The sequence below is a fragment of the Pundamilia nyererei genome, unplaced genomic scaffold (assembly GCF_000239375.1).
Source record: "Pundamilia nyererei isolate P.nyererei 1_Seehausen unplaced genomic scaffold, PunNye1.0 scaffold00074, whole genome shotgun sequence".
Lineage (NCBI taxonomy): Eukaryota > Metazoa > Chordata > Actinopteri > Cichliformes > Cichlidae > Pundamilia > Pundamilia nyererei.
This window is the reverse complement of record NW_005187475.1, coordinates 1,671,500-1,694,562: the sequence shown is the minus strand read 5'-3', so window position 1 is coordinate 1,694,562 and position 23,063 is coordinate 1,671,500. Positions and strand designations below refer to the sequence as shown.

Here is a 23,063-nt window from a genome sequence, read left to right as displayed (position 1 = left end):
CAGTATGACTGTGTAAGTGTTGTGATTGTGCAAAGATAAAATAAAGCGTTAGCATGAGAGAGTAGATTTTCTCTGCTACACAGATGTGGTGCATTGCTAGGATTGATTGCATGTGGTATGGAACATTTCCTGTATCTGTTCTTGTGCCAGTGGAGCTGAGCCAGTCTGTCAGAGAAGTAAGTAGGATGGATGTATGATCCATGATGCATATACTGCTACATGTTTAAAACCCAGTGCTGTTTTACAGAAGTCCTCATTAGGTGTTTTTTTAATTTGGCAAAACAAAAGTCTAGAAGTTGATTGCTTCAGAGATGTATTTTTTGTTTGTGCGCTAAAGTCAACACATCCAGGTTTGCTGAAGATCAGTGGCCTCCAGGAAGGAGTCTACACGTTTCAGATGACAGTCACTGACACAGCGGGACAGAAGAGCTCCGATAACATCTCTGTCACCGTACTGGCTCCAAAACACCAAGCAGAAGGTAATGAATCACCAAAACTTCCATCTATGTTCTGCAACTTCCTTTGTGCTGCACTGATTACCGCTAAAGGGTGCGTGACTTGTGACATATTCCTTTACCATTTAAGAGGGAAGATGTGTAGTTACTGTATTCTTATCTGTGCCCACAGTATGTACCGGTCACTGCTCAAACTACCAATTTAAGTGTGATGACGGTTGCTGTATTGACATCACCTATGCCTGCGATGGGAAGCAGCACTGTCCAGACCGCTCAGACGAAGACTTCTGCCCAAACTGTAGGAAACACCTAGTACTCACTTTGTTAGAGCTGGAAGACGAATCCAATTTTCATTTCTATTAAAGTTTTTAATGATTATGCATACTAGATAAAATTAATTAATTTCAGTACAAAACTCTTTTCTCTTATAAATCAAGAACGAATCAAGAACGACACTTTCTTATATGGCAGTGTGCTTCTGAACAAGCCCGAACTCACTCAGGTTTCAGCTGAAGCCAGCATGACTAAAAAGAGAGCCGTTGGTCAATTAACCTGTAAAAAGTATGTGTTACGCTAATGTACAGTTGTCTTAAAAGATCAAATTTACAACCAGTGAGTAAAATAGCTGTTATTATATTTATGTGATGAGTGGATAATAGAAGTCTTTTGTAAGGCTGAAATTATTTGAGTCATTTCATCAATATAAATGCTATCAAAAATCCATAAACATACCTTCCCTTAAGCCATGGCTTCTTTTGTGTTTTTTCTAGTCGATGGCAGCCGAAAGTCAGTGACCCACGCTGTGGACCTGCCCAGCCCTCAGTGGTCTGTCGCTCAGACAAAGAAAGCTGAAGACGTCTCCATGCTCCCGACTGGAGCCAGGAAGACCATCACACCTCAAGACACAAGCAAGGCGGCTCCTTCTCAAAGTGCCAGTGAGCAGGAAGCTTCAGTCAGTCAAGGTAGAGAGGTCAAAGTCCTTGTAAAAGCATGTAAAACCACTCTGAAGGCATCTTACAATTGTCATTTTAATGTTCTCGGGGATATAAAAGCAGAAAATATAGAATCACTACTCAGATAAGATTTTTCTTAAAAGCACTTAAATTAAAGTTAGGTTTAAAAAGATGTTTTCTCCCACAACTTGTACTTCAGCAGCACCAACTCAAAGTTTCACAGGAGTGTGGCTTGATTGATGGCTCAGTCCATAGTGCCAACATGATCGACATCTTGGTTCATCCCACCAGACCAATGATAAGGATGCTTTCCTACATCTTTACTATGACGTTCAGATATGCCTGCCAGCACACGGTTAACATACTGTGAAAGTCTTTTGCGGACATGACTCAGTACAATTCGATTGGCTCATAAATCACCAGACTGCCTGTTGATTGTCTCTCAAGGAAGGCTGGCCGATGAGTACCGTAGTTCTCCCATAAATTTCTATTCGGGGTTCTTTGAGTGCCTTGGCTCTCTCCTATAACGTCTCTGGTGGTGTTCATGCTCCAAGGTACTTGGAAAAACACTTATTTAAAAGGAGCCTTTGTACAAGATGCAGAGATATAAAGTGAAGTTGAAATAGGGACAGGGTTCGCTCCATCATGATAACCACTGTAAACCACAAGATGGTGCCGCAAGTCCAACATAAGAAATTCCATTAAAGCAAAAATTAATCAACTGTTAACACAACATCTGTACAGAGTTCATGTTAGTAATTAGTTAAGAGTTTCAGGAATATTTAGCATTAATACTGGTTGGGCTGGACGTCTGCACTAAAACTAAAGCCAGTCGTTTGTCACAGCCAGCGGTCTGGCTCCAGTAAAACAGTATGTAAGCCAAGTTTGATTGGCCAACTGCTAGCCTGCTCTTAAAAGTGATGCTGAAGTTATTAGTTCACCTGTGAAGCAAGCAGGGTCAACAAAATACTAATAGTTATTTCTTTTCTTTCTATTTTTACAATAATGAAGCTTTTTTTTTTTTAGCAAAATAAAGAATCTATTCTTAGCAGCATGGACAGCAGAAAGGAAGGCAACCTTTGTTGTCCAGGGCTAGACACTGAAATAAAAAGCATATGGACTATAAAGCTTATTTTGGAGGAAATATAAAGTACAACCTATTTTCTGAAGAAATAGGTTGGCATGTGTTATCACAGAGGTCGTTTTATGGCGTAGTCCCAGCCTTCAACGAGGCAACGCCACGACTGAGACAGTGTGCAGCCAAAACCTTTATAGATGAAAGCCCATGTCTACAGTGTTCTCAGCTATCGCATTATTAGACAGATTTAGGCAATTAATATAAAATGGTGATGTTAACTGTGTTTAAAGCACTTTAGTCACACTTTGGAGCATTTCTTCATTGCAGTCTGTTTAGGAAAGGAGAAACAGAAGAATATGAAAATGTAGGATACAGGAATTTGTGTCATTGGTGCAGAATCCCCTTTGTGAAGAGACCAAGAGGGTTTGGTGTGTCTGGGTACTGAAGCAGATGGAGCCTGTAGGCAGCCACTGAGTCATGGCACGGAGCTCAAAATGCTGGCAAAGCCACAGGGCCACTCTGCGGTCCCTGGGAAAGCAGCTCTTTGCCTGCATCTACTCTGAGTGCTGGAACAAAGCTCCTCTGTCCGCTCTGCCATCCGATCCCTGAATGTCACTGACCACACTGCTGTTTTACTATAGATATTTTGTGCTCAAGGTGGATTCTCAGGAGTCTTTTCTTCATTTGACAAATGCACGTCCAAGTTCTTAGGAAACTAAGATGATACCTCATTGTTTAGTGCTCAAAGTCAAAAGGAAAAATAGTTAATCCACTGTTGTGTAGAGGGCTTTGACCTTTGCACTCAAGGTGGATGATGACATTGGATGATATCTTAAGTCGCTGGTAGAAGGGCTCGAAGTAATCTTAGATGTCCGTATCACTTTATCTCTTTATTTAGACACAAAGTCCAAGCAACAGTCCTACAGCCAAGCTCGTTTGATGTCCGATATCAAACATAGAAAAGCTGCAGATTGTCAACAGCAGTCTTTTGGTCACCCTTCATTTCTTTATCTTTTGCTAGAAAAACAAGAAATGCATGCACACATGGAAATACAGTATATAAAGCAAAACAGAGTTCGTACCTTTATTCTTCTACACAGCTCAAACTCCCTTAGATAAACTTTATTGTAATTTCTGTTAATAGTCTTCAGGAGTAGTTCTCTAAGCTTCATGAAGGACATCCAAAGCTGTTTTTTGGATGTTGACCCTCTTTTGTTCTGTTCTCTGTCAAGATAATCCCACGCTGCTTCAATGATGTTGAGGTCTGGGCACTGTGAAGACCAAGTCATGACTGATGGTGTTCCATTGTGTGTTTTTCTGTCAAGCTACGCTTTTATTGAATTGGCAGTAAAAAGACTGAATCTAAATACTTTCATTTTGGATTTATCACTCCATCAGAAATGTTGCCACTGACCCAGTTCCTGTGTAATATGGGAGACATCAGCCTTTTCTCCCTGTTTCCCTTCCTTAAGAATGGCTTCTTCACAGCCACCTTAGCACTGAGACCATTTCTGATGAGGCTCAGTGAACAGCAGTAGTGCCCCTCTATGCTTAATTATTAATATGTTAGTATTAAGTTGTTTAAGTAGAAAATACACTGAAAATAGTCAGATACAGTCATTTTCGCTGTTGCCGAATTCACCCAAAGATGTAAAGTCAGGGTTATTCGAGTGGTGTGCCATTCTATTAATATGGCAGTATGTTTAATACTGTAACAGTATCTCTTTTATTACATAATAGTATTTAATATTGATTATTCAATGCTAAAATCAATTTACCTGAATCCATTTGTAGGACAAATGTTGAAGAGTTTGATATTAAAATTGTAACACCAGCTACGAAAGGCTGTATTATATATGTACTTCATCTTCCTGCCTCGACCTGAGTGTTCAACTTTGAGCTGTTGATTTTTTTCAACTCGATGTGACAAATGAGGGATCAGCACAGTGAAACTGAGGACACCACTGTTAGCCTTCCTGTCTCTAATAATTAGCATACATTCCAAAATAAACTCATTTTGTTGTATTCATTATGATCTGAAGCTGGTGACTGATAACCCATAAAATTGTTTACTGAGGTCACAGATCAAGGGCACATAGGACTGTTACCACTGACTTCTACACAACTGGAAGTCGTCTGCCAGCCGGAGGAGTTTCCCCATGCTGGCCACTAAAGAGGATATTGCTTTTTTACTACTGTCTCTGAACAGGTGTCATTGCTGTGCAAGAATCATTTAAATGTGTTAAATATAAAGGCCGTGTCTTGTTCCTTTAGACCCATGTGCTGCTGCTCCAGTTGTGGGACCCTGTAAAGGCACCTTCCCACGGTGGTACTACGACCAAAATGTGGGAGAGTGCAAACACTTCCTGTACGGAGGCTGCCAGGGAAACCACAACAACTTCCTCCAGGAGTCGGACTGTGTCAGTGAATGCATACAAAAAAGTGAGAGCCCACCTTACATTCATTTTGATTGATTTATTTTGTAGTAAGATTGACTTTATTATGTACGAACACCTTTTAGGTCCAGCTTTCAGACCTGCCAGTGTGGCTCCTCCAGTCACCAAGCAGACTGAGATAGGTATATTCATCCAAAGAATCAAACACATGTCAATAATTCAGTGTTGTGAGTCAGCCGTTTTCTCATCTAAGCGGTTTTATTTTTTAAGCTTCCCCTAAAGCCACCCAGAGCCAAGCAGTGAGTGACGCCCCCATCTCCAAACCATTTCTAGACATGGGAGGACACCCAGTCCCAGAGTCAGGTGAGACCCAGAGCTTCTGTCTGCTTTTTGTGGCTCTTCCCTCTCTATCCGATGACCTTTTCTGAATGGGGCGCATTTCTTTCTCCAGGTGCCATCCTTCCTCTGGCACTTGGCCTAATCATCACCGCCCTGCTGCTGCTCATGATCAGCTGTCGTCTCAGGCTCGTCCGCCACAAACTGAAGAAAGCGCGTCCCCTCACTACAGAGGAGTCAGATTACCTCATTAATGGCATGTACCTGTAGCCAATCAGAGACCCGAGAAAAGAACCATCAGAGCCCGATCCAGGACGTTCTGAATTTGCACTCTGCATTTCTTCGATGTCTCTTAATTTATCCTCGTTTCCTGTTAGAAAGATCCAAAGCTCTGCTGCCGTGAACGTTGCCGAACGCCTCCACACCGATCCCCTCTGACTGGCACTGTATATCAGCTGCTGATAGATTCAGCGAACATACTGAGATGCTTGTGAATTCATAGTTATGTCCTAAGAAAATCACTGATGGAATATCAGTGTTTCTCCTTTACTTCTGATACATATACTAAAATAGACACTTGTCTTATCTATTACAACTGATTAATTAAACACTGGTTACTTTGAGACAAACATGTTCATTTTACTGCACAAAACATGCGCTATTTCTGCCTCTGTGCGACTTTAATGTGCCATATTTTTGCTGTGTGTTTTAATCCCATTAAATTGCCGTACGGCAGACACAAAAAGCATCGAGTGCCTGTTACAGTCCTATAGGACCTGATTTTTTTCATGTACATAAACACATATACACACTTTTGCAATGGTGGATGTTCATGTCAAACTTAATCAGAGTCTAATCATGTGGTCAGCATATGTGAGCGAGAAGGCTTCAGACTCTGTTAAATGCTCTGTTTCAGGTCCTTTTTTCTTCCTGCTGCTTCTTTAGGATGTCAGTGAGAGCAGATATTCCAAATTTGGTCACATCAGCCACACGGACATTCATGGGTCTGAGGACAGAAACCCAACCCACCTGTCAAAGCTTCTGTTTATGGCCTGTAGCTATTCAGAAAAACAGAGTGTACTTAATTTGTCCCCAAAGGTCAGGCAGCCAAAATATTCAACACAGCCTGTGATAAAATATTTGCATAAACAGAAAAATAAAGCAGTGTTTCTCAGACTGTAGAGCATAGAGTCACAGTAGGTGGGGTGTGAGTGAGTTTGGTAAAGTGTGAAGTTTAATGAACATTATTTTTTTAATGAAAAATTAAACACTCGAAGCTTTGCTCATGAGCTTTTCTGCTGACCTTTAGTCCCCTGAATTTAACCATAGTCTGTTTTAAAGCCAAGTATGCCAAATAAAAATAATAAGCATTATTTTGAACTATGAATCATATGAAGCTACTCTTGCTAAGTCAAAAATGTTATATTATGCGGCTGGAAATTATGATATGTTTCCTTTAAAGTTTGCCAGAATCATATAAAACTATAGCAAAGTCTTTTGGTGAATTTCTAGTCCTGTATGATTTTGTTGCGTATTTTTCTCTAATAAGGCAACATAATTGGAGTGTATTCCATATATCTATATATATATATTTATTTTGATAAATGTATTCCCCCAAAGTGCTGTCTTTCATGTAACATATTAAAGTTTATTATATAATTAAAAAGTACCGGGGTTATATATGTTAACAACAGGATTTGCCAAAACGATTTTATTTAGAGATGATCATCATATCTGTAGAGATTCGTCTCTCCCTCTTGTATTTCTGGAATTTTGATAATCAAACATTTAGTCCATCGTGTCAAGAAAAAATCTTTTAAAATCATTTAGCTTTACAACCAACTTTTCATTACTTTGTCGCAGTGTAGGGTTTGGCGCGAAGAAAACTGGATTTCTATCACAGCCCTGTCTTTTTTAGTGATGGTGTGCCGAGCCAGTTCCACCTTGGTTCTTTTAGAGAATCAGCATATATTTCAACAAGTATAGCGACTCGACTGTTGATGGAGAAGAGAACTTGAAGGCTGAATCTGTTAATCTTTTTTTTCTATTGTAGCATCGAGGTATGCCCAGCCATTTTGTGTCTTCTATTGTGGCTGTACATGGAACTGATTCTAGATTTAGTACCAACTTACTCACTCATCTGCTCCGTTATTAGGTACACCTGTTCAGCTGCTCCTTATTGCAAATCAGCCAATCACTGCAAGCAACTCAGTGGATTTAGGAATTTTGATGTGGTCAGGACAACACTTCTGAGGTTCAAACTGAGCATCACAACGGGGAAGAAAGGCCATTGAAGTGACTTTGAATGTAGCATGTTTGCTGGTGACTGATGGGCTCATCTGAGTATTTCAGGAACTGCTGATCTGGGAGTTTCCCCAAACCACCATCTCTAGGGTTTAGAGAATGGTCTGAAAAACAAACTATCCAGTGAGCAGCAATTCTCTGGGTAGAAATGCATTGTGATATCAGAGAATGGCCAGACTGCTTTGACCTGAAAAGAAGGCAATAGCAACTCCAATAACCACTCATTACACCCCCGGTATCTCTGAATCACACATTGAAGCAAATGGACTATATCAGCAGACCATTCTGGGTGCCACTACTGTCAGCTAAGAACAGAAAACTGATGCTACAGTTGGCAGAGACTCATCACAATTAGTCAATAGAATACTCTAAAAGCATACCTGATGCTCACCAGTGCTTTATGTAATATTGTAAGGTCTACCTTACAATATAAAGTGCCTTGAGGCAACTGTTGTTGTGATTTGGCGCTCTATGAATAAATCGTATTGAATAGATGTGATGAGTCTTGATTACTGCCGTCACATTTGAATGAAAGCATGGCTCTATCCTGCCTCGTATCAAAGCTTCAGGCTGCTGGTGGTGGCGTAATGATGTTGAAGATGTTTTCTTCTATTAAGGTTCTTCTATTCAAACACCACAGCATACCCGAATATGGTTTGTGATCATCTTCATCCCTTTGAACCACCTCCTTCAAGCAGAATAACACACCGTGTCACAAATCATCTCAAACTGGTTTCTTGAACATGATTTGCATGTCCTCAATAGTCACCAGTTCCTAATCCAATAGAACACCTTTGATATGTGGTGAAACGGGTGATTCACACCATGGATGCGTGACCGTGCGATGCTATCAGTTTAAAATCTCTGATTAGTGTTTCCAGCACCTCGTTGAATCCAAAGAATTAAGTTATCTCTGAAGGAAAACCCAGGATTAGTAAGGTGTACCTAACAGTTGCAAATAAGACTTGTACAAAAAAGATTCAATAACAAAAGGCAGACAAAAACATAAGCATCTCTTTATTTTTATGCCATTCCAGCAACTGTGAAAGCCAAATATAATCCATCACTCAGATCACCCAAAATAAAATGTGCTTTTTTTTTTCATTTCATGATTTTTTTTTTTCATCAAGAAAACAGACATTCATTTGCTTTATGTTGTTGGAGTTTATTTTGGCAAAGCAGTGACTTTCCCCATTTAGTGTCAGTCACCAGAGGAGCCTGCACAAATTGTTAATGGAAACCAGCGGCAGAAAGCAACACATCAAAGTGGAAAGCACAGCCTGTATGTGCGTGCGTATGTGTCGGTGTCATTAGTGCTCTGCTCCCTTCGGAGTATGTTCGGTACTTATTTTACGTGCTGCACATGAAAACAGGATGTGTGTGTGTGTGTGTGTGTGTGTGTGGTGGGGGTTTACATCAGGCTTTGTGTGTTAATTTATGTGTGTGTTTGTGTTCTTAACACTGATGCCACGGGAAGAAAGCTCATACTTTAGCAGAGAAGTCTACAGTTTTTATGATCCACACACACACAGACTGTAGCTAGGTGATTTATCTAACAGGCTCAGGCGTTCTTCGTCTTGGTTGTCCGGGGTTCCTCCTGCATTCAGCTTTGATGCTGCTGAAATGTAATGCTGTGAAAAATGTTTGACTGCAAATCAAATGGTGAAACCACAAAAAGAAAAAACAAAGAAAAAACTAAAAATCCAGCGGTTAAAACGAACACAAACCAAAAAGGATGCAGACCTGGAAAACAAAAACAATAAATCTCTCTCCGATATTTCTGTGCAGAGCGTCAAGCAGTCTTTCCTCGCAGCCCCTCGGGGCCGTCATCAAATGTGAAACTCTAGTCCGTTGTTAAAATTAAACAAACAAACAAACAAACAAACAAACAAACAAAAAAAGAGCACGTTTGTTATGCTTTGAACAAAATGTCAAGGGCTGTCCGACCCATTCCAAGTTTTCTCCAGGTTCAAACTTAAAAGGTGGATTATGGACTGCGTTCCTCTTCAAAGTTCATCCCTGTGAGAAACACATTTTAAATATTAGAACACACAAAAATTGAGGCAAGTTGCAAGAAAAACAAGCAGAAATCTTGCTGTCATGCAAACAGAGTTAAAAGAGAAGACCGCATGCAACATGTTAAGATAAAACGTCATTAGAAAAGTTGTTTTCATCTTTCAAAGATTATCAGATAAAGTAGTTGAGTTGAAGTTGGGTAATAAGCTTCCAAATTGGCAAAGCAGTCATGCTCCTGAAAACCAATCATGTGCCTTCAACCTGCTGTGATTTCAGCTCATTCCCTCATGTTTGAAACAGAGCAGAGTGCATTAATCAGGCAGCTTTTATTGAGACCAATTTAGAGCTACGGGGGTTAAAAGAAGATGAAGGAAACGTGCAGCTAGTTGGTATGGTATGGAAGAAGCAAAAAAATGTCAACAAGCAGCAAAATGCAGCCCCTTGTGATCCATTGCCTTGCTCCAAGCCACACCATTTCACCTTTGCCACTGTGAGAAGGAGAGAGGGGGAAGGAGAGGGACAAGGAAGTCACTTCCACCTGGACCACTGCTTGTCTTTGTCTGTTAAAGGCACATAAATCACCCCCATCAAGGGCTTCATTTTGGTGCTGCCATCCTCCATCTTGTCATATTGCTCCAGCATCTGATTTCCCCCCGCCGGACCTACGGGCAGAATCAGCCGCCCGCCGGGCTTCAACTGGTCCAGAAGCTGAGGGAGGCAGAAGGGAGAGGCAGCGGTGGACAGCAAGTCAGCTTTAAAACTACATTCCAGGGATTCTATTTAGATACAGTCATACTGGATCAGATATAAAAACACACCAAATTAAATATGAAGCAGGTTTACAGTTTAGGTATCCAGCCTTTGTTGTAAAGTAAAGGGTAACAATGTGCTCAGCAGAATTCAGAGACACTCACAGCTTGGGGAACGGTGGGTGCAGCTGCGCCAACGTGGATGGCATCATACGGCGCCTCCTCAGTGTAGCCCAATCGCCCGTCTCCCACTGAAACAGCAGCAGAACGTCAGTCACAAGCTGTCGCACTGAAAACACTGATGGATGTCCCCACAGGGTGGGACGAGACACATTACTTGGCCAATGCTGCATCTGACATTTATAACAATTTACCTGATCTGAGAAGCCAGAAATAGCCGAGTAATGCTGATAAAACTGCATCTCAATATTAGTATATTTCAGTATTTTAGGGCTGGGAGTTACTTTCATATCACAGATTGCTTTTGTTTATTTACATTTATAGACTCAAAGGGTGTCTCTAATTTTACTTTGCCATTAAATATCATTAGTTGTGTTTTACCTAATCAATCAGCAGACAAATCTTTTTTTGGTCTGCTTCTTTTTATCTCCCAGTTGCGAGTATTTTTTTTTACCCGTATGTGCCGTTATTAACAGACTAAATACAGAAAGATTTCAGAATAAGGTCTGAAATCCAGGCTGCCCATCTATCAGACTCCACTAGTCGCTGCTGGCAACTGGCAACAGTTGTGCAACATAAAACAATGAAATCAGACTCATGGCAGAGCAGCTTCTGCAAACCTGAATCATGTGCATGCCATTTCTTCAGACCGAGTAAAAACAAAACAGCTGCGCTGATGGTGAAAACCTGCAGAGGCCTAACCACAGAAAACCGATTAAGAATCCAAAAGAGAACTGATAAAGAATGCGACCAAGAAAACATAAATCAACAAAGGCACTGCTATTAATAAAACCGACAACCACCTGTAATCACATACAGTAAAAAGCGATTTACGAAATGAAAGACAAAACAGAGAAATGAAAAAATAAGCATCACTGCTCTTATTAATCCCCTCACTGAACTGCTCTTGAACCCCCCTTCAGAGGAGGTAAAAGTCCTCACTGCTCAATTATTTAGAGCTGCACGCTGTTTACTGACTGCTGCCTTTTTCTCCACCGGGGAACATTAAACTGTCTGCTGTTCGGTCGGATCAAGGAAGCAGCAGCCCTTCCTCAAAACCCACAAACGTCTGCTGAAAAAACAAAGATATAAAGCTTTCATCCGCGATGTCTTACCTATTAGCTTGACTCGGCCCGATGTTATCAAACTGGGGTCATCTTTCTTCACGTTGTTTATAGAATCATCTACCAGCTCTTTGATGTGATCGATTCCTATAACTTTCCCTTTAGGACCTACCTGTAAAGCGCAGAGGGACGAAGAGAGTGTGGGGGGCGCGCTCAGTTCAATCACGACGTTCACAATGTTCAACGCAGTCAATCTGATTGATTTTGATCGATTGGTTGACATATTAGTGGATCAATCAGCTCAATTAATCAACAATGCCACCAAAGAGAAGTCGTTTGTGTTTACCCGTCGCGTGTGTGGCTCACCATTCGTGCGAAGCAAACCGACAGGATCCCACTGCCGGAGCCGACGTCCAGAGCCTTCGCTCCCTCATACAACTGGTCATGTAGAAGCTCCAGGGCATAGGCGTGCTGGGGAGGCAAAACGAGACAATAGCATTTCAACCCATCACTCACACAGCACAGACTAACACACGGTAATCCCAGCGCAGGCCATCTGTGAGGCTTGTTTCAGTTTTTCATGCTTAAAGTGGACCTATCCTGCTCATCCTCAGCTCCATATTTATTATTCTTGTAGCTTTGTACGATTCCTTCTGTCTGAAACAAGCCATGATACTAATAGAAAAGGGCTATAAGAGGCTGCTGCCATGATTTACTGCCACAGACGCCATAAAGTTTCACGCGACCTTCCTGGGAACTACAGGTGTAAATGATTAGTTCTGCAAAAAAATAAATAACAATAAAAATAAATGAACAAAAACCTCAATAAAAAGCTAACATCTGGGAAACATCGTTCTCTGTGACATCATCCAGAACAAAAAGTAGAATAAAAACAAACAAACAAAAGAAAACCCTGGGCATGTTTAATGGGCATCTCCCGTGCCATCAACAGCAGCAAATAAGGAAAAACATAATGGATCCACTTTAAGCTTCTATTACTCGACTGAAACATGCCAACAATGAGCACAAATGCACAAAACTGTGAGGATTTGGTTAACTGCTACTGTTATCTACTAAAAATAGATGATTAGGAATGACTGAATGGGACCAAGCTTCACAATAACAACAACAAAACCATTCAAAGCTGTGATTCACAGGGAGCAGAAATGTCTGAAAGTCTTTAAAGTCCTACCATGTGTGGGGCGCTGATGGTCGCTTGATAGCCTTTTGGTTAAAAGACAGGAAGTAGGTTTGGTTAGTTTGAATCTCAGATCTCCGTGCGGCGATGCGCGAGCGAGTACACAAGCAGACGTACCTATTGACTGCGGCGAGTCCATGTAAGGGTGAAGCCTAGAGAAATGTGCTCGGTCTGTGACAAGCATGACTTCGTAGACCTTGTCAGATTTAATAATGCCATTTTCTGAGGAGGCAAAAAGAACAAGATATATATATATATATTACATAATCCCGCAGCAGAATCAGACAGACAAAAAGAATGAAGGAGGACACAATATAGAGATATGAGACAGCAAATTCACAACAATAAACTACTTTTACTAGTACATAGCCTCATTTTTCCAAATCATGAACAGGACTGCTCTAACAAACTACTGGATTTTCATATTTTTGCGTCACTGCAGTAAAGTATAGTAATTTATCAGGTATTTATTATTCTTCCTGGCTCAGAACAAAGTTTCAAGGGGGTGACTACACATCTAAGTACAAGCAGTCCACTCAAAGTTAAAGCAAAACATTTGTGTTGCCTTACTCCAGGGAAATACGAGTATTTTCTGTTATTTCTGACCATTAAGATGCATAAACACATGCTTCATGCTTAAGTGAATTAAGCAATTATTCTTATCAGTCTGGTGATTTTAATTTGAGGGAAGGCCAAAACCCTTGTTTATATGGAAGACAAACACGCTTTATCAACCCATTAGGCATGTATGATCGTGTTTTTCAAAAAATATACCAAAGATGATCATGAGAAAAAAGTAAAGAAATAAATCAGGATTACTGGCAAAATTACAATTATTTTGGTCAACACCAAGATCACTCACACATGTCTGGATGTTTGGAGCCATCGTGGGAAAATTTTTTCTAATTTGGTGTTTTAAGGCAGAAATTAATGTTTACATGATGAAATGTGCAACGTGAAGGCTCAGCTCACTGCGTCCGTTTAGCTATAAACAGACGTCAGAGCAGGGAAAACTGTGGTTGTCGCACTGTGGGACACAAAGCCTCTGCATTGGGGTTTGTACAACCAGGTGACAATTGCAAGGCAAAAGTAAGATGATGTTTTCTTATGCTTTCAGCTGCTCCTTTTAGGTGTTGTCTGAGCGAATCAGGTCCCTCCATCCCTGGTTATGAAAATTTTTCAGTAAAATTCAACTAATTTAAGTGAAATTTAAGTAAAATTCAACTTGGATCTTGTTTTTAAGAAAGAAGTGGGGTAAAGTATACACCATGTTACATGAGAGCCAACCAGGACCAGAAAGACAGGTCATGTTTCTCCCATATCAGCTTGTCTTCATTGGCCCCTTTATTGGTTTCTGAAAGTAGAATGGGAGGCAGAGCCTTCCAATATGAGCTCCCAGTTTGGCTTCAAGAGACAGACACCCTTCTTTACTTTTAAGGTTGGACTTAAAGCTTTCCTTTTTGACAAAACATAGAGTTAGGGCCTCTCGCCCTATGACAGCTGGGATAGGCTCCAGCGCCCCCCGCGACCCTGAAAAGGAGAAGCGGAAGCGAATGGATGGATAGAGTTAGGGCTGGATCAGAGGAGCCTGAACCAATCCTTAATTATGCTGCAATAAGCTTGAGCTGAAAGGAGAGTTCCTATGACGCACTGAGCATTTCTTCTCGGGGAAGATAAGAATGTGCATGATGACGATGAAGTTGCAAACCAAAGAAAAAAAAAGCAAAGAAAATCAAAGTAAGCATTTTTTTTTTTACTACTGTCAAAGAAGAAAATGCAGAAATTGCAGCCTAAACACAGGCTGTGACCCATATGTGCTGACCAGTATGTGTGCAGCAGAGAAACACCAAAGCTTACAGACAGGCCACCAAAGAAACAAACAAAAAAGCTTCGTGAAGAAGCGTCTTCACAATAATCCCTCCTAACGGGATCCTTTAGCAGTGAGTGCCAGAGGCAGGAAAAAGCCAACGACAGCCGGCTCTGCTGTCATCACCAACTCCCCTCACCCTCTGATCCATGAGCCACTTTAGGATACATTACACAGAAACAAGCTGCCAGGCGAACATCTACAACTAATATCTAATGGCTCATTTCAAGCCACGATCCTCCCATCCTTAATTATTCACCAAGCAAACACTCCAACTTCACACTGTTTCTAAAATTGGAACCCACAAGGTGAACAACTTAGAGGCATGCTTCACATTTCCTAGAGCACAGGACTAGTTGCTGAACTTTAAAGACGAATGAGTCATTCAGCATCAAACCAATAACCTTCTGACCGGTCCTGAGCGCTGACCAGGAGGACAGAGACAATGAAGAACTCAGGAATTAGCATGCGTCCTGCGTGTGACCTGCTTAAATGCAGCTTACGCAAACTCAGGTTAACTTCAAGCCATTCATGTGTCTAAATGGGTCAGTGTCCAGTTAAGTGGAGCGAGTAATGACCACACAGGTAAAACTTTACACTGACCTGACTTCAGTTTGCACCAGACTAATACAAAATGTATTTTTTGTACAGATTCACTAAAAAAAAGGGTTTTAATGCTAAAGCTAATTCAGTTAATTTGATGTAATTATCATTAAAAGGAACGTTTTCTTTTCAGCAAACACCCCAAAATAACAAGCGAGTACACAGACTTTGGTTAGGTAAGGTAATCCTGACTCTTTTTATGCTTCTATTTCCAGTAAGTGTTCCCAGTTAAATTCATAACACCATTAATATGGACTAAAGCCATATTAATATCACCAGGTGCAAGTTTTTGTTAATAATGAAACTTATCATCATGTACAATAATGAGTCCTGCAGCAGTTATAGAAACAAAAAATTAGCTGATGACTCAGTTATCATCAGGCTTCTTGAAGGTAAGGAGCTGGATCATTTCAAAAGTGAAAAGACATGATTTTTTTACGAAAAGGTCAACAGTCACACCACCAACACTTATCAAGGTGTCGAGCTACAAATATTTGGGTGTTTTTCTTGACAACAAGCTTGGTTTTGCAGAGGTTACAGCTTGAAAAGGTCCAGCTAGAGCTCGGCATGTAAGCAAAATTTAATGTTAATGAGAATTTTGGCTTCCAAAGCTTATTAAAACAAGACAATTGCAATAAACGAATCACCGCGTCTTCTTCTGTTCCGCAGTAATTATGTCCTTTGTTTCCATCCATAAAAGCCCAAATCCACTGCCCAGCAGCCTGTGGCGTTTTTAGTTTAATTCACATTAATTAATTCAACTGAAAACAAATAAATGAAAGTTCAAGAAAAGAAAATTACTTAAAAGGTTGTAGGGGTTTTTTCCCCCAAGTATGAACCTTTAATTGGCGTAGTTTTAATCGTGAAAAGGTTTTCCTTTCATGAATTTGTCAGTTTTCATTTGAGTTTTTTTTATTTTTTTATTGTTTGTTTGTGTTTTTATATATAAAACAATGGTTTCATTGTTGCAGCAAAGATAATGGAGTAATGGAAAGCTGTGTGGACTCATTTATGAACCCAGAAATATGTCAGGGGTGTTCCTACAGATTCAGAAATGTTGGCACCGGCTTCGGTCTCTTTAACTAGGATTTGATTTGCTCATGCCTAAATTTTTTTTAGTTTATAACACTGACACAAGAGGAGCTGGAAGTGTTCAAAACTTCAAATTGTCCTTTTCTGTCTGGCTTTTTCACTGAGAATGCTTTATAGACATTAATGTTATTTACTTCATTTATTTTAACTAATATTTTCCATCCTCTTTGGCTTATCCTTATCAGGGTCACAGATTGGGAGGGGTGCAATTCTGCTGATTTTTTTTTAAGCACTGCATGAGTTTATTTGTATTCACTGATTAGTCTGTTCCTTTTTCTAGATTTATTTCTATTTTATGATCTAACCAGGGCCTTTTTTTAAATATTTACTTCATTATTTAATCTATTTTGTAATTGTTTTTTATGTTATCTGCTTTAATGTTGTTGTACCTATTATATTATTTATTTTGTTGATGTTTCATGGGTTTTTCTCTTTTTCTGTCTCATCTACACTCTAAACTGACCATATCTCAGCTGCTACTTTAGCACTTCTGCGCGTTTTGCACACTTGGTATAATTGCTTCCCCCTTTCCTGTTATCAGTTTTGTTGTAGTCGTGTTTACCGTTTTTTCCCTGCATATTACAAATAAAAACCCAAAGACGTTTTGGCCATCCATCAAAGGAAAGTTACCAGGGTCGTGATTAAAAAAATATTTTTCAACGATATTGCTACTAATAACCAAATAAAAGAAACATGCACAAACTTGTATTAAACAACCCCAGAACGACTGTTTGGAGTCAGAAAACCCCTGGTTTACTGTTCCTTTGTGAAGCACATTTCCCCTGCAAGGCCCAAACCACAGAGCTTTCGGCCAAAAGCTTAAAGCTTGTAATGATATGCTGAGCTGCAAAGCTTATAAATAGCCCTGGGAGATAACCTTATATCAGAAGTGGACTCTCTGGTCTACAGAAATGCATGTGGGAAACATGCCTGCGCAGAGCTGTCAGTGACTAAGTTTCGCGCTACCTCATGACAGCATGATTGAACCATGTGGGATTGATGGGATCGATCGTAGTAGCACTGAGTCACTGCTCCCACCGCAGCTGTGACACAGCAAGCTGCCATTTTCACTCACCCACCGATACGAACTGAGTTTTTGCATGCACAGCTGTCACTGCCATTCAGCGTGAAAGTGGACGACACACGGGTAGCCGTTAGTGGATGTGGGCAGGGCCGCTGCCGTTTGGCTTTCAGCGTCCCAAATGACGCACATAGAGCTAGCAGGCTAAGCTACCTTCGCCGAAAAGCTCTAGCTGCACAAAAATCCCTTGACTGCAAACAAAGGAGAGGTCATTTGAGTGTTAAGAGTTGGCTTGGTTATTTGCAAACGCAGCAAGGGATGCATCTTTACCTTGCGTGAATTGGGAAAGGGGTGGAGAGAGTTGCTGCTAGATCAACAACAACATACCACATAGCTTAGCAACCAGCCAGCTTCTGTGCTAACCTTAAACGTCCAAACTAAACCATTTACAGGCGACGCACCTGCAAAAGCGTCGCTGCCACCGCCGCCGCTTTTTTTTAGAAAAACATGCAGACTCACTGCGGAGGTTGTTGACGAGCTCTGCGTGGCTGGCTCCTCCTGATTTCCAGGCCATTATTAAGCAGACTTTGCGGAGTAAGTAGACAGCAGCTGTCAGTGCCGCGCCTGCGCCGACCGTTTTGCCGATGAAGCTGACAACCTCCAGAGCGGACGGCGGAGCGGCGGATACGTCACCGGCCATCCGATTGATTTTTATTTTATTTTTTTGTTGTTTTGTTTACGGCAAGTCCCCCTTTCAGACACACCCCACCACACACACAGCACTACCCTTTAATTCATAAAAGTTGATCTGTTTTATAAGATATGTGTCCAAGCACGGTGTTTGATGCAAGGGCAAAGCCACATTCCGCACTGTGCTTAACGCAGATTTGCCGCAGTTAGGACAGGTAGCGGCCGCTAGGTGGCGGGAAATAGCAAACAATGTGAGAAACGCTGAATTTGGTCTCACTGGGTTACCGTAGTTACATACGACTTAGTAGGTGCCAGAGATTATCTAAGACAACTCTTCCCCTTCGAAATAAAACCTTTGTACACAAATGAGCTGATTGGCTAATTAGATACAATAAGAATGTACCTCTTCCTCCAGACAATAATGCGGAGATATTTTTCTATTTTTTGCAAATACGCATCGATAATATTTTCAAAATAAATAAAATATTTTTAATGCTGTTTGGAATTTCTTAGGGAAACTATCATGCCTGGAGTCAAAATGGCAGCTACCTGCAATGTAGCTCACAGACCTTTGAAATCCCTAAAACTTACAGAAGAACATTTTATTGCAATAGACATAATTATCATTTTAATCCTCTCTAATATGATGAAGTCTGCCAGAAGAAAAATGCTTACCCAACGAAATTTACATTTTTATTTAGAGCTTCTTAGAGCCCCATTTGTTCTGAAACATCTCGCCAGCGCCCCCTATGAGACCGGATATACAAAGAGTAGCAGTTCTCCGGTCAATTAGTTCTTTGACAGCAGGCGCGTACCTTGCTCTGGTTTTACCCATGATTGCTAAGCTAACATCAGTAGTTGATCGTTAATTTTACGCAGGAATCTGGTTCCATGGAGAGTATAAACGCTAAATACGTATCCCAGAAAATCAGCAAAACGAAATGGCGGCCAGTGTCACATTCGGATCTGCAACTGCCAGAAATCTTTGCGACGGGCTCATGGGACAACGAGGTTGGCATGTTGACACTTTAAAAAATGGACCTCCCGCCAAACTTCTTTGCAAAATAACGGAATTTTAAGTGTTTTGCTCTTTGGCTGACTTGTAAACGCTGTGACGATAAGAGTACAATTTAAGACATGTAATAAACAACAATGTGACATATCGGCCATCTTTCTCCACATAAATGTAATAGATGAACATTTTTTTTTCCAACAGTAAGGCAGGTATTTTTCCAAATTCACGGAGACTTACTGATACGTGCCAGTTATCTATAATTACTAATACGTGTTCAATTTTAACTTAGCCAGCTCAAATGTGTCTCACACAGGACAACAGGATTTCTATTTGGTCCATTGGGAGTAATTTAAGCACTGGTATGGAAGATGGGTTTGAAGGAGACCCGCAGCTTTTATGTGAACACAAGCATGATGGAGATGTTCTTGACCTCCAGGTAAGCCACTCACTGCGATGTGTAGCTCATTAGCCAGGTCTAAAAACTGCTGTGGTGTTGTGAATCGTTTTATTTTTTACTTTGCACTCAAATCACTGTTTTAGGCTTTTATTGTGATGTCTTAGTCTTACTAAAACCACGCTCATGTATATAAAAATACCTTTTTATTTTTGCAGAACATTTAGTCTTATCCTTCCCATTTGTGGGACTAACAACTTCAACAATAAGGCTGATCCGTTTTCCTTCATGTATTTGCAGTTTTTGGACCAGGACAGAATAGTCACAGCATCATCAACAGGAGCCGTCACCATCTTTCGACACCACCAGAACAGCCAGGTGCTGTATGTCATGTTTTATGGATGCCTCGTGTTGAGCTTGATATGACCTTTGTTCTCCAAATTGAAGAAAGCCAATCCATCCATCATCTTCAAATGATCCAATATTGGATAGTGGAGGAAACATGCTAAGCATGTTATTTCAAATGTGTTCTTCTCTACCAGTGCTTTTGAGTTCCTCTTAGTGGCTCCTGAGGTACTCCTGGTGCAGGTGGGATACACTTAATAGTCTATTTGTTAATACACACCTTGCTGACTCCAAGCTGGCCATCCATGATCTAATTCTCTTGTATCATTGAGTTGAGATCTGGTGACTTTGGAGACCATTACTCAGCCAGCAGCTTGACCTGTTGATACAAGGAAGGATGGCTCTGTCTGCTTTTGCATTCTTTACACCAAATTCTGACCTTAACTTGTGCATGCTGCAGCCAAAATTGAGACTCATCAGAATAGGTGATGTTTTTCCCAGTCCTCTGTTGCCCAGTTTTGTTGAGCCCATGTGTACTGTAGCCTCGGTTTCCTGTCTTCAGCTGACAGTAATTCACTGGACATTTTATCTTTTTAAGACCATACTCTTTAAACCCTAGAGATGGTTGTGTAGGAAAATGCCAGTAGACCAGCAGTTTCTGAAATATTCAAACTAGCCTGTCTGATACCATGACAACCACGCCATGTTAAAGTAACTTAAATCACCTTTCTTTCCCTTTCTGATAATCAGTTTGAACTTCAGGAGGTCGTCGTGACCATGATTACATACATGCACTGAGTTGCAGCCATGCGACTGGCAGGTTAAATCTTTTTGTTGTAGCGAGCGCTTGAACAGGTGTACCTAACAAAGCGGCCCGCGGGTTTTGGGTCTATCCCAGGGTCTCCTCCCGGTCGTGCGTGCCGCGAAAACCTCCGAAATGATCCTGATCAGATCGACACAAAGCAGCAGTGATTCTACTCTGAGCTTTTATTTTTAAACGAAATATATTTAAACTAAAATATCAGGAAATTAAAACTGTTGTATAATTGCTATGTAATGATCTTTAAAGTCAGTCTTGTGCAAAACAGGAATATGTGGTAACGAACCAGAATAGACCAGTAAACTGAACTGGACCTCACTCTTAACCCTTGACTAGAGATAACAAAGTGTAGACTTTCGTCAGCGTCTTCACAATAAAAGTATGCAACCAGACATTTGTGTGTAAAATACTAAACACAAAGATTCAACCAAGAAACTACAGTGGTACAGCTATAACTCCTTACATATGGTGAGAACCTCCGCCGTGTCATCAAACTAAATTATAATAGGTTTTAGTGAAGCCTTATTCAGGAGGGGAATGAGAGACTGCTCAGTGGGATTGGATTCATTGGATTCACTTCATTTCAATTCTCTTGCCTACAGACCATTTCGGTGTCTCAGCTCTGGGCGAGAGCACATCGTTATCCCTGTGACAACGCCCCCTGCACCGGCGTCGTCTGCAGCAGCCCGGAGATTGTTACAGTGGGTGAAGATGGCAGGATCGTCGTCTTCAGAGCTGACCAGGAGGGAGTGGTTCGAGTCATCGGTGAGCTCAAGAAGCAGAGTTATTTTTAAGTTGTGTGAAACAAGTTGAAACTAAGATCTTTCTTGGACTGTTTAACCTTTGATAGAGAATGCCGACAGCAGCACAATCCATGCGGTGACTTATCTGAGGACCACAGAGATTTTGACGGTGAACTCAATCGGTCAGCTCAAACTGTGGGACTTCAGACAGCAAAGCAACTCACCGTCACAGATTCTGTCCCTGTAAGAGCTCTAAAAAATGCATTCTTAAAAGTTTTTTGTTTTCTCCTTCCTGTTTATTTCAATTATAAGCAAGTCTGATGAGTTGGTTTCTGTTCATCCAGGTCAGGGGATCGAGTTCCTTTACACTGCGTGGACAGACATCCGAACCAGCAGCACATCGTGGCCACAGGAGGCCAGGATGGCATGCTCTGTGTGTGGGATGTGAGACAAGGCAACACACCCTTCTCATTGATGGAGGCACACACAGCTGAAAGTAAAGTCGGCTTATTGTGGGAAGATGTATTAAAACTGAAATTTAAAAGATGTTTCATACGTATGTCTTTGGTTTTCCTGACAGTGTGGGAGGTCCACTTCCACCCAACCAACCCAGATCACCTGTTCACATGTTCAGAGGATGGCTCGCTGCTGCACTGGGAGACATCCTCCCATTCAGACATGCCTTCCTTCTTACAAGGCAAGTCAGTTTTATTGTATAAATATGACTGTTTTTACACTATTTTCCAACTAATTTAATTTCCTCCAGAATGACTTTTTGAATCACACAGACACATCCATACATGTGCTTTTTTCCTATACCTAAGCACCTTGTCTAATATTTGTGCACACACACACACTCCAATTGGTACATTGGGGGCAATTCACGGTTCGGTATCTTGCCCAAGGATACTTCAGCATGCAAACTGGAGTAGCCAGGGACTGAACCATCAACCTTTAGGCTGGTAGACATCCCATTTTGCTTTGTCGTTTATGTACAGAGCAAATAAAAGAGGATCAAGAATAGATCCTTGTGGAACACCTGTAAAAATGGCAAGAGTTACACCTAGTACTGTTCACTGTCTCACACTCAATCAGCCAGGAGTTAACAAGTTGGCCTGTAAATTTCCTTGGGAAACTATTCCTCAATAAAATATAGTATAGTATTAATTCCTCTATGTTCATAATGTAATAAGTGTTTTTGTATTTTTAGGGGGCAGAAACAGCAGCATGGTCTCCCGCAGTGCAATGGCTCCAGCCGGAGGAAAGCAGCCCCTGATCAGCGCCTGGCTAAGTGGAGACTCCAGCAAAGGCCGCCTGGAGACGACTCACATGCTGCCCAGCCAGACGCTGTCTGTCAACAGCCTGGACGTGCTCGGTCCGTGTCTCGTGTGCGGCACTGATGGAGAGGCTATTTTTGTCAACAGACAGGTCCCGGTTTAAAAGCGATGTTAGTGCCTCAGAGTGGATGTGGATGAAGATGTTCATTTGGTGTCAGCTTGAGGGTCATACAGGAGGTGTAAAATACTGGACTGTTAGCTTTATTTGTTTATTTGTCTTTTTCATCACGGGCAGAATAGTTCAACCCAACAATGGTTTTTGTACAGATGACGTTTAATACAGTTATAAAATAAAAATACTTAATAGAAATGTTTCAAGACTCATTTGAGCTGTTTTCTCTCTTTTCCATTTATTAATAAATACAGAAATTGAAAGTTAATCACTCATCTTTTCATTACCTTCTTAG

General features: G+C 41.0%; 3 protein-coding genes across 6 annotated transcripts in view; 2 read left to right on the top strand and 1 right to left on the bottom strand.

The window, feature by feature from the left end:
• Positions 1-5,966, top strand: part of lrp11 (low density lipoprotein receptor-related protein 11) — an 8,822-nt gene extending 2,856 nt beyond the window's left edge. The window contains exons 4-10 of the mRNA XM_013911893.1: positions 338-479; positions 628-753; positions 1,226-1,417; positions 4,761-4,928; positions 5,008-5,064; positions 5,153-5,245; positions 5,334-5,966. Coding sequence (XP_013767347.1) covers positions 338-479; positions 628-753; positions 1,226-1,417; positions 4,761-4,928; positions 5,008-5,064; positions 5,153-5,245; positions 5,334-5,488 — 933 coding nt within the window. The 3' untranslated portion in view covers positions 5,489-5,966. The remainder of the gene's footprint in view (positions 1-337; positions 480-627; positions 754-1,225; positions 1,418-4,760; positions 4,929-5,007; positions 5,065-5,152; positions 5,246-5,333) is intronic.
• Positions 5,967-8,517: 2,551 nt separating this feature from the next.
• Positions 8,518-18,189, bottom strand: pcmt (protein-L-isoaspartate (D-aspartate) O-methyltransferase). Of its 3 annotated transcripts, none has more exons than XM_005737255.2 (8): positions 17,832-18,189; positions 12,847-12,951; positions 12,724-12,755; positions 11,898-12,002; positions 11,583-11,703; positions 10,453-10,538; positions 10,019-10,246; positions 8,518-9,541 (listed from the first exon to the last, which is right to left on the bottom strand). In XM_005737255.2, the coding sequence occupies exons 1-7, from the start codon at positions 18,010-18,012 to the stop codon at positions 10,067-10,069; spliced, it is 810 nt and encodes a 269-aa protein (XP_005737312.1). In that variant the 5' UTR covers positions 18,013-18,189; the 3' UTR covers positions 8,518-9,541; positions 10,019-10,066. The 3 variants fall into 3 exon arrangements, with proteins under 3 accessions (XP_005737312.1, XP_005737311.1, XP_005737313.1); XM_005737254.2 differs by having other exon boundaries at positions 10,077-10,246; XM_005737256.2 differs by lacking the exon at positions 17,832-18,189 and adding an exon at positions 17,367-17,568 and having other exon boundaries at positions 10,077-10,246.
• A 554-nt stretch (positions 18,190-18,743) lies between these two features.
• Positions 18,744-22,966, top strand: nup43 (nucleoporin 43). Of its 2 annotated transcripts, none has more exons than XM_005737252.1 (8): positions 18,744-19,013; positions 19,331-19,453; positions 19,712-19,789; positions 21,179-21,341; positions 21,427-21,562; positions 21,664-21,815; positions 21,900-22,016; positions 22,530-22,966. In XM_005737252.1, exons 1-8 carry the CDS (start codon positions 18,894-18,896, stop codon positions 22,757-22,759), a joined length of 1,119 nt encoding a protein of 372 aa, XP_005737309.1. In that variant the 5' UTR covers positions 18,744-18,893; the 3' UTR covers positions 22,760-22,966. The 2 variants fall into 2 exon arrangements, with proteins under 2 accessions (XP_005737309.1, XP_005737310.1); XM_005737253.2 differs by lacking the exon at positions 18,744-19,013 and adding an exon at positions 19,059-19,222.
• The last annotated feature ends 97 nt before the right edge of the window (positions 22,967-23,063 follow it).

Excerpts from the sequence above, each read along its gene's own strand:
- pcmt (XM_005737254.2), bottom strand. The coding sequence starts at position 18,012 with ATGGCCGGTGACGTATCCGCCGCTCCGCCGTCCGCTCTGGAGGTTGTC. Across the intron at positions 12,756-12,846 it reads GGACTCGCCGCAGTCAATAG|GCTATCAAGCGACCATCAGC; the intron begins GTACGTCTGCTT and ends TTTAACCAAAAG. Across the intron at positions 11,704-11,897 it reads CGGTTTGCTTCGCACGAATG|GTAGGTCCTAAAGGGAAAGT; the intron begins GTGAGCCACACA and ends TGCGCTTTACAG.
- nup43 (XM_005737252.1), top strand. The coding sequence starts at position 18,894 with ATGGAGAGTATAAACGCTAAATACGTATCCCAGAAAATCAGCAAAACG. Across the intron at positions 19,454-19,711 it reads GAGATGTTCTTGACCTCCAG|TTTTTGGACCAGGACAGAAT; the intron begins GTAAGCCACTCA and ends ATGTATTTGCAG. Across the intron at positions 19,790-21,178 it reads GACACCACCAGAACAGCCAG|ACCATTTCGGTGTCTCAGCT; the intron begins GTGCTGTATGTC and ends TCTTGCCTACAG.